Raw genomic sequence first — 10,632 nt, 5'->3', positions numbered from 1 at the left:
CGCGATAAGACGGGGACAGGCGCGTGCGCATTCAATAATTCGCGGTGATGGGCTTCTGCGCATGCGTAAAAGAGGGGTCAGTGATGAGGTCTAGCTTCCTCCCGGAGAAGCCTGTAGTCTCAGCCTCAGTATGTCCCCTACAGGTCAGGAGGAGAATGGCCAGCAGAAAGTAAGCTAGTGATTTCACAAGGCGTCCATGTGCAAACACCTTTGTATACCACTAAAGACCCTGTGCTAATGCCCCAGTCAGTGAATGATTAAATACCGCCAATCCATGCACACGCCTTTGCATGCAACTAAAGAGCTCCTTGCTTCAATGCAACTACACCCACATGTGATTAAACTGCCCAAAAACCACGTGCCCTTCCCCCAGTCTGCCCCCAACTAAATACTCCTGTGCAAATATCCTTGTGTGGCCAATTAAGTACCCTAATACACAGCTAAATACCCTCATGTAAATAACCCACCTCTGTGTGCATGCAAATATATATCCCCATTGCTCTCTATCAAGGTTTATTAATCTTGCTAAACTAATGAATAATTAATTAAATATTAATTATCATCATGAAAATAGGCATTTATCTAGTGGTTAGGTTACAGGACTCTGGGATTCAAGGTATGTGATTCTATGCTCCAGCTTCAACGTCCAGCCATTGGATCACATTATACCTTTCCCTGCTAGATTGATGAGTCCATTTTAAAATATTTGTTCCCCATGTATATAGATTGTAATCATCACCCCTTAACCTTCTCTTTGGTAAGCTAAATAGATGGAGCTTTTTCAGTCTATCACTGTATGGTATGTTTTCTAATCCTTTAATCATTTTCTTGGCTCTTCTCTGAACCCTCTCCAAAGTATTAACATCCTGCTTATATTGAAGGTACCAATACTGGACACAGGATTCCAGCAGTTGTCACACCATTGCCAAATATAGAGGTAAAATAACCTCTCTACTCCCACTTGAGATTCTGCTGTTTATGCATCCCAAGATTGCGTTAGCTCTTGCGTACCACAGTATCACCCTGATAGCGCATATATTCAGCTGATTATTCATAACCTCCTCTAAATCTTTTTCAGTGTCATTGCTTCCCAGGATAGAGTCTCCTAGTCTATAAGTATGCCCTACATTCTTTATTCCCATATGTATACATTTACATTTAGCCATATTAAAATACATATTGTTTGCTTCCTCCCAGTTTACCAAGCTATATAGATCGCTCTGAATCAGTGGCCAGTCCTTTTAATTCTTTATCACTCCCGCCATTTTAGTGTTATCTGCAAACTTTATTGGTGATAATTTTATGGGTTTTTTTCCAATTCATTGATAAAAATGTTAAACAGCATAGGGCAAAGAACCAACCCCTGCAGGACCCCACTGGAAACACAATGCTCAATGAATATTCCCCATTTACAGTTACATTTTTAGATCTATCAGTTAGCCAGTTTTTAATTCATTTAATAATATTGTTGTGAATTGGCTAGTGTGTATTTACACTACTTCCTTCTAGTGGATGGAATTGCTCAGTTGTGTGTGATAGGCTCTGTATAGCTAATGACTAATAGAGATTCTCCTTTAGCTCTGGTGGGGTGATGGTGCCTGTGTTCCTTGAGGTTCTGAGTTCCGTCTCTACTCTTACTGTGAAGTTTCATGTGCTCAACATAGTGATAGATGTGAAGTCTTGGGGGCCACAGATTTGGTGTTTTAAATACCTTCTTCAAGTGCTTGATGATGAGTGGGAGTTGTGAGCTTAATTCATTCATAGATTCATAGATTCATAGACTCTAGGACTGGAAGGGACCTCAAGAGGTCATCGAGTCCAGTCCCCTACCCTCATGGCAGGACCAAATACTGTCTAGACCATCCCTGACAGACATTTATCTAACCTACTCTTAAATATCTCCAGAGATGGAGATTCCACAACCTCCCTAGGCAATTTATTCCAGTGTTTAACTACCCTGACAGTTAGGAACTTTTTCCTAATGTCCAACCTAAATCTCCCTTGCTGCAGTTTAAGCCCATTGCTTCTTGTTCTATCATTAGAGGCTAAGGTGAACAAGTTTTCTCCCTCCTCCTGATGACACCCTTTTAGATACCTGAAAACTGCTATCATGTCCCCTCTCAGTCTTCTCTTTTCCAAACTAAATAAACCCAATTCTTTCAGCCTTCCTTCATAGGTCATGTTCTCAAGACATTTAATCATTCTTGTTGCTCTTCTCTGGACCCTCTCCAATTTCTCCACATCTTTCTTGAAATGCGGTGCCCAGAATTGGACACAATACTCCAGTTGAGGCCTAACCAGCGCAGAGTAGAGCGGAAGAATGACTTCTCGTGTCTTGTTTACAACACACCTGTTAATGCATCCCAGAATCACGTTTGCTTTTTTTGCAACAGTATCACACTGTTGACTCATATTTAGCTTGTGGTCCACTATGACCCCTAGATCTCTTTCTGCCATACTCCTTCCTAGACAGTCTCTTCCCATTCTGTATGTGTGAAACTGATTGTTCCTTCCTAAGTGGAGCACTTTGCATTTGTCTTTATTGAACTTCATCCGGTTTACCTCAGACCATTTCTCCAATTTGTCCAGATCATTTTGAATTTTGACCCTGTCCTCCAAAGCAGTTGCAATCCCTCCCAGTTTGGTATCGTCTGCAAACTTAATAAGCGTACTTTCTATGCCAACATCTAAGTCGTTGATGAAGATATTGAACAGAGCCGGTCCCAAAACAGACCCCTGCGGAACCCCACTTGTTATACCTTTCCAGCAGGATTGGGAGCCATTAATAACTACTCTCTGAGTACGGTTATCCAGCCAGTTATGCACCCACCTTATAGTAGCCCCATCTAAATTGTATTTGCCTAGTTTATCGATAAGGATATCATGCGAGACCGTATCAAATGCCTTACTAAAGTCTAGGTATACCACATCCACCGCTTCTCCCTTATCCACAAGACTCGTTATCCTATCAAAGAAAGCTATCAGATTGGTTTGACACGATTTGTTCTTTACAAATCCATGCTGGCTATTCCCTATCACCTTACCACCTTATAAATGTAAAGTTCATTTATATTCTCAAAATGGATAGTGCTATAGAATTACCAAGCCAAGTACTAATGTTAATATTATCAAATATCATATATTTTATGTAAAATTGTAGATCTGATTTCTGTGTCGATATGGTGCTGGAATGGGGCACTGACTGGTAGTAGCATTCATCAATGCTAAGATACAAATGCTTTGTTAAACCTGTGACAAATAATTTAGCATCAAAGGTGGCAGAAGCTGTCTGTCCAGATGGCAAATGGAAATCACAAAACACAGACAGACTGCACAACAGTTATTGATGAGTCTTATTATCCAAACCAGGAGGCCAGCTGTCTACAGCTGGACATATACAAAAGAAAATTTAACAAAGATTCTGATCTGAAGGAATATTAACTCCATCCTCTTAGTGACCCCAAATGGACAAAGTCTTTTATGGGTTATTGAGGGGATGAAGCAAACATAAGGTCTTGGATTTATATGGCTAGCTAAGTGACAGCTAAGAGGAACTACCTAGTGCTGCTGCTATAATTATGTAGCACTAATCCTTAACCTTATAAGAGGTTTAGCTCTATCCCAGACTGTATTTCTATGGTCTCTCACACCCCCAAACCATCCTTAGCATAGATTCTGGCAATGCCATTGAGAAAGCTTATGCTCAAATAAATTTGTTAGTCTCTAAGGTGCCACAAGTACTCCTGTTCTTTTTGTGGATACAGACTAACACTGCAGCTACTCTGAAACCCATCATTGAGAATAGTAACATTTGTTCTTTTAAATTTACTGGAATTAGGGTGGTGCGTGTGAATATTGGACTATTTCAATCAATTTATAGTTATTGTTGCTTGTTTAAATCTGAAGAATTAAAATATTTTTAGTTTATTATGGGGATGAAGATACTGTCAAAATAAATAAAAAAATTGGCTCAATCCTGAAGTCCTTACTCAGTCAAAATTCCTCATATGAAATCCTGGTCCCACTGAGTTAATGGCAAAACTCACATTGACTTCAGTGGGGATACAGTTCACCCTGTTGACTTAAAAAAGACTGAATGAGAATATAGGACCAAGTTCAGCTCCCACTTAATTGAGACCTGTATTGGGTTCTTAAGATCTGATCCAGAGTGCATTGAAGTCAATGAGAGGCTTTCACTGATTTCAGAGACTCTGAAACAGATCTTTCCTAAATATCTCTATATCTAATCTACCCTATAGTGTTGTTTTGAAAGGTGTCTTGCTTATAAATTGATGTTTAAACACCAAGGTGAAACTCTCAATAAAGAAGAGTTAAAATTGCCTTGCAATGAACTCACTCGAAAAATTATGAAAGCATTATTCATAACTTATAATATTTAAGTTCAGAAGCATTAGATCATCTAGTCTGCCCTCTTGTGTAACACAAGCCAGAAAATTTCACCCCTGTACTGAGCCCAGTAACTTGTACTTGATTCAAGCTTGAAGCATATATTCCAGAAAGGCATTCAGTCTTGATTTAAAGATATCAAGGGATGGAGAATACACCACTTCTCTTAGTAGCTTGTTCCAAAGGACAAATGATAATATTTATTCTAGATTTTATAATCTGGAGTAGTCTCTCCTGGATCTCCCAAGCACTCTCCATCTCATGATAAAACAGCTCCCTTTTCCTTTATCTCTGTATTTTGTAGTTGATATTTTCCATTGCTTTTATTATTTAATATAGACAAGACAAACATTTATTATTTACAAAGCATCTATTTATAGTTTGTATGGAAAGATACTCCCAAAAGAGCCTGATCCTACAGATATTATTGACATGAGCTGTCTCATTGACTTCAGTGGGACTAGGTTGCAGGCTTGGGCCCAAGAATTATGTTACACTGTTTTGCATTTCTTTCAGTTTAAACAATGAAACCAGACTTGTCTATTTCATGCATTTATAGTCAGTTCACTGGGCATGATCATATAACCCTTGTTCACAGGAACAGTTTCAATTACTTTTAATTTTCCATCATATTTTTACTGTAACAGTCAGTAAATATACTGATGCTCTGGTATGGCCTGTGTGATATGCATCCTGCAAATTTTACAGAAGGGATGAGAGTAGAATGGGCCTGTGTAACATTTTTCTTGTCCCACAATATGTGGTGGAAGCTATAGTTTGCTGATAGCACTAATCCCTATGGCATTGTGAGAGTTCTAGTCTCTTTATTGAGTGCCTTCTGGGGAGTGTTATTACTTGTATTACAATAGCATCTAGTGTCCTGTAGCCTCTCAAATCACTTTGAAGTATTGTATTATATGACAAGTAACACAATAACTCTTAGAATATAAACGCTTCAGGTCTAGGACTGAGTCTTCCTATGTGCATTGACAGTGGCTAGCATGTCCTGGGTGCTAACAGAATACAAATAAATCAAACATAATAATAGCACATATACAAGAGTTACTGAACAAATAAAAATACAGAAATCTTGGCTCCCTGAAAGGGAGCTATAGCACATCAAGCAACTTCACAGCTGTATTTGGAGTTTAGCCCCTATAATCATTTGTCATTGACTATTCCCAATCTGCTGGCAGTGATATATTTTTCCTTTCCCCCAGAGTGATGCACAGTTCCCCGCATCACTTTTTAGAAGATTTTTTATCTTTATCTTTTATATTTATATCTTTTTGTATTTCTTGGGTTGCATCGGTTGCCTCTGATTAAGTGGGCTGTAGCCCACGAAAGCTTATGCTCAAATAAATGTTTTAGTCTCTAAGGTGCCACAAGGACTCCTGTTCTTTTTGCAGATACAGACTAACACAGCTGCTATTCTGAAACCTGTACTTTGGGCAGTGGAGCAGAAAATGTCTTTACATTTCTCTCTCTCTCTGTTGTTACAGTTGTTGTACAGTCATTCCACTCTGGGCTGCATTGTACTTTGTCTCTGTTTTCACCTCTAGTTTATGATCACTCATTCTATATTCGGTAGGCAGATACCTGAGCCTTGCACATTTCACTATAATACAACAACCTGCTAGTGTGAAAATTTTATTTGGGGATCTGTAACAATCTAGTTTGTAGTTTTTGAGCTTTTACATCCAATGAATTGTATATTGTTTAGGTTTTGGCCTAGGCTAGGGTCTTGACAATCAGTGTCAGCTGGTTTCTTTCTTCACTGGTCTGAGGATGATTAGTGTTGCTGAAACATGGAAGATTTGGGGGAGCGGATTATGTTTTATCTGCAAGCATTTACTCATGTAGCAATTAAAATTGGAGAGAAATGTACTGTTTTGGTTGAAGTAGCACCGGCAATTGAATAAGTGACCGCCAGCTGCTCTGAATACATTGTAAGTAGAGTTTTTGTATTTGAAATAAAAATCCTGTGCAATAATCTTCCTGACAAAACTGAAAATCCCTGTGCAAGTATCTCCGTTGGACAATTAAATAACTATGGGGAAATATTCGGAACGCACAGATCCCCGTACAAACATTCTCCCGTGCCCAGCTATCACCCCCTCACGTACAACTCAATTTTGCAGTCACTGAGTACCTGCCCCGCATAGTCAGACAGGACTCACGCTGCAATGCATGCTGGGAGCTGTAGTTTTATCGGTGTGGGGCATGCTGGGAACTAAAGTTCCGACGCGCTTCGTGCGAGGGGAGGGAGGCCGGCTTGGAGGTGTGGTCTTGCGAAGTGCATGCTGGGAGATGTAGTCTCCCTGTCGCGGTGCGTGCTGGGAGCTGCAGTCCCAGCCGGCGGGCGGGTGCGGCTCGCAGGGGGCTGGGCCCGGCCCGGCGCGGGGGATGGAGGCGGCAGGCAGGGGCCGCCCGCGCTGAGACGGGCCGGCAGCGCGTGCCCAGGCCGGCATGGGAGATCGGGCGCTGCGGGGAGCCGGCGCGAGCAGGTGGTGTGCGCGCTGCGGGCCGGTGGCGGGCAGTGGGGGCGGCAGCAGCAGGATGGGCGGCGGCGTATGGGGTAGCGCGGTTCAGCGGGTGAGGGGGCGATGGGGTTGCGGGGCAGGTGGAGTGGGAGGCGGTGGGGTGCGATGGTGCGCAGGAGGCAGCGGGTGAGGGGCGATGGGTTTAGCGGGGCATGGGCGCGGGGTGCGATGTGGTGGCGGGGCACAGCGGGGGCCCGTGATGAGGGGGTGGTGGCTCGGGGAGCGATGGGACGGCGGGGGCGATTGGATATTGGGGCACGGAGGGGGTAGGGGGGCGATGGGTACGGGGTCCAGTAGGGTGGGGGAAATGGGGTAGTTGGGGCAGGCGGGGCAGCGGAGTGAGGGGCGCGATAGGGTGCAGGGGGCATGGCGGGGGCTGGTGAATGAAATGGGGTTAAGTGGCGTTGGGGGAGCGATGGGGGCAGCGGGAAGGGCGATGGTAGTTGGGGCAGCAGCAGGGAGTGGGGGGTTGCGATGGGGTAGCGGTGGAGTAGGGCGCTGGGTAAAGTGGGGGCAGCGAGGTGAGGGGCGGCTGGGGTAGTGGGCGGGCAGCGGGTGGTGCAATGGGGTGTGGGCGGGCAGCGGGGTGGGGTGGCAATGAGTAGCGGGGCAGAGAATAGGGGCACGGGTAACTGGGGCAGGGTGGGGGTGGCAATGGGATACTAAGGGGGCAGCAGGATGGGGGGTAATGGGGTAGGCAGGTTCAAGCTGAGGGGGGGCGGGGGGGGGGGGGGGGCCACAGGTTGGGTGTGTTACTGGTATTGATACATAGCAGGGTCAGTCGTGGAGGAGAGACAGTGTGTGTTTTGCGGCTGTGCTGGGGTATGGCATGTGGCAACATAGGGAGGTGTGTGTGTAGGGCAGGCATAATGTCTGGTTCCAGCTCTGAGCCTGCCCTGACCCCCAGCTGGCTTGTGTCACACACTGTCTTTGCCCCACCTGTGTATGCTCTGGCTTTGTCAGAAGCCGTCAGGGCTAAAGAGCTCTGGATAGAGCTGTCTGCACATGTGAGTTGAATACCTTGATGGCTCCTAGATTCCAAAGACAGCAGTGCAAGTCTTGTTATTTTTTACGAGCTGATAAACCATCCTAATGGACCCTTATTTCCAGTCTCTGATCAGGGTCTTGTTTTGGATACGTTTGTCTGTCCCTGGTTGACTGGTTTGTTACTTGGAAATGTTGCTATTTTAGATGTTTAAGAATGAATCTTAACCTGAATACTTGTAGGGAGCAAGGCCTCCCGTGTTCAAGCTGTAAGTTGGACCCTGATTCTGCAGCGCTGTGTGCCATACACTGGTTAGTTAAGTTAAAATAATATAGGCTTTTAATGTAATAAATGACCAATGATTAATCTGATCAGTCAGATACACAAAGCCTTCTGTATTATTTCTTTGATAATAAATTCCGTTTGGTCAACACCAGTCCCCATGGTATCATTGAGTTTTGTACTGACAATGCGGAAACTGGGTAATAGAAGATTGACAGATGAGTTTAGTGATAGGAGGGGACAGTTGGTTGTGCTGTTAGCATCTGAGGCAATGTTTTGGAGTAGTTTTACTGGATGGTCTCCTTGCTATGTTATCAGCAGTGAAAAAATAACTGTTGCCCACTGTAAACGTAATCTCGGTTTGAGAGTTAACCCATTGAGATGAAATGGGGCTAACCCACATCTCTGAGCTATTTGTTTCACACTTCCAGGAGATTCAGAAAGACACCCTGAATTGATTGCATTTGATGATGTTTTCTGAGTTTTCTCCTGACCAGGAAGGGACGAACAATTCTTGCTTTAATGAAAGCTCAGATCCTGAAGTGGCAAATCCATGCTGTGGAAAAATGGGGATCTAGCATATCTACAATGGCTATGTTAGAAATATATAGATAATGGATGCATTAGCAGTGCAAGCATTGTGATTCCCCGTGGGACTGTTAAGAGTCCTTGAAAGCAGGTGCATGTGACTGGTGCATAACTACAAATAATGCCATGGTGGACACCCAGAATTCACGATCAGTCCATTGAAAAGAAGAGGGCAGTGTCTTTTCTGGAGCTAGCACTGTGGTGGCTCGCTCCATTGTTTGCTTAACTGTGAAATGTACATGCAATGGTACGTTGCATGGAAGGATTCTGGCATGTGCTTTGTGCAGCATTATCCACTTCTTTGCAATGATTCTACATACCTGTCAATTGCATTTGATGTAGTTGTTGATATGTACCGTGATGATCAATTGCAGGCAGAGGGAGAAGGTTTTGCCAGTTCAGCGTCCTTCCTTGGGTCATAGACTTATTAGGTTGAGCCAGCAGTGAGGGTGATCTTGTGCTGCTTTTTTCTCCGTTCGTCCCTGAAGAGACTTACAAGTGGGCGATGTCAGAATCAAGAGCAGGATGAAGGATGATACTCTCCTTTTAGCCAACCAGTGAAAATGGTACTCACAGTGCTTGGGGCGTGTAGCTGATGTTCTAAATGATCAGCCATGTCACTGGAAAACCGCTGGAGAGACCATTGATAAATGGTGTAGTGTTGAGAGTTAAATGTGGCAGATTTCCGTTAACTTCTGTGTCACAAAGAAGGGACGGAGGAGTAATATGGCCCAGAGAAAGCATCCTAAAGGAAAGCCGTCGGGGGCAGGAAGACAGCTAATATTGGCGAAATACATGGAGACAGTCTCTCCTGCCTTGGCTGAATGCTTACATTCCAGAATCATGCAGGGAGAAGGTTACTTGAACCATTGACAGCCACTTCCAGAAGAATTGTACCCTTCATGGGTTTTATTTGTAAACAAAAGGCCTAAGAACATGTGCTCTGTACCACTCCCTCTTCACCCCTCACTGTCCATGTTGATGATTCAAAGGAAACAGCCAAAGGGCTTCCTGTATTTTTTTCCCTCCTCATGTTCCTCAGATCCTGTTGGAGCTTGAAACTGCATTCGCGTTCCTTGCTACTTTGTTCTTCTCATTCCTGCTTTGTTGTTGTGTATGTTGCAGATCATGATTGTGGTGGCCCTGAAAGGCCCATTGTGGCTAGGCGCTGTCAAAATATAACAGAGATGGTCCTGCCTAAAGACTTTATAATCTACTAGGTTAATGCTGTGCTGGTCTGTTGATGGGATTGTTTGGGTTGCATGGATTATTGAAATATTTGTTCTAACAAACAATACGTTCCAGAAACCCTGTGAGGCAACATCTCAGTTCGGGCTCCTTGGTGCGAGTTGAGGTCTGCTACACGTTGTTCATGTAATCAAGAACCACAGCTTGCACCAGTTGTATTATCCCCTTGTGGGGTGCCTCAAGGAAAAATCAAGGACTGAACTGGCCGTGGAGAACAGGATTCCCCTCTTTTCCTAGGTGATTCTTGCAACTCGTGGTTAAGGCTATGGGGTGGTGGGCAGAAGGTTTGTCCCTATTGATGTGTCTCTTCCGAGGTACGGAGAATGTCAAGCACAGAGCTGTCAGACTGGCTCATGTACCAGCCCCAAGTCACCCTGAAACAATTGAAACTCCTTGCAGAGGAAAAACAAAGCATTTGTCTATATTTTTCTGGAGACACCAACTGTGCTGCTGCCTCCTAATATGGGAAAAGGGCTTTTGGAAAATGAAGCGTTGAGCAGGAGGTGTGTGTGCCTGGTGTTTTGCAGATAAAGTCCAAGAGCACATGTTGCTTCCAGCGTCACTACAAATTTGAGTATC

The 10,632-nt window shown here is 44.0% G+C and overlaps 1 protein-coding gene across 1 annotated transcript in view; it reads left to right on the top strand.

The window, feature by feature from the left end:
- The first annotated feature begins 6,780 nt into the window (after window positions 1–6,780).
- Window positions 6,781–10,632, top strand: part of RUBCN (rubicon autophagy regulator) — a 60,516-nt gene continuing 56,664 nt past the window's right edge. Inside the window, exon 1 of the mRNA XM_075068964.1 lies at window positions 6,781–6,914. Coding sequence (XP_074925065.1) covers window positions 6,877–6,914 — 38 coding nt within the window. The 5' untranslated portion in view covers window positions 6,781–6,876. The remainder of the gene's footprint in view (window positions 6,915–10,632) is intronic.

This window comes from Chelonoidis abingdonii, chromosome 8, assembly GCF_003597395.2.
Source record: "Chelonoidis abingdonii isolate Lonesome George chromosome 8, CheloAbing_2.0, whole genome shotgun sequence".
Classification (NCBI taxonomy): Eukaryota; Metazoa; Chordata; order Testudines; family Testudinidae; genus Chelonoidis; species Chelonoidis abingdonii.
The sequence above is the reverse complement of the archived record's forward strand: the minus strand, read 5'-3'. Positions and strand labels throughout refer to the sequence as shown.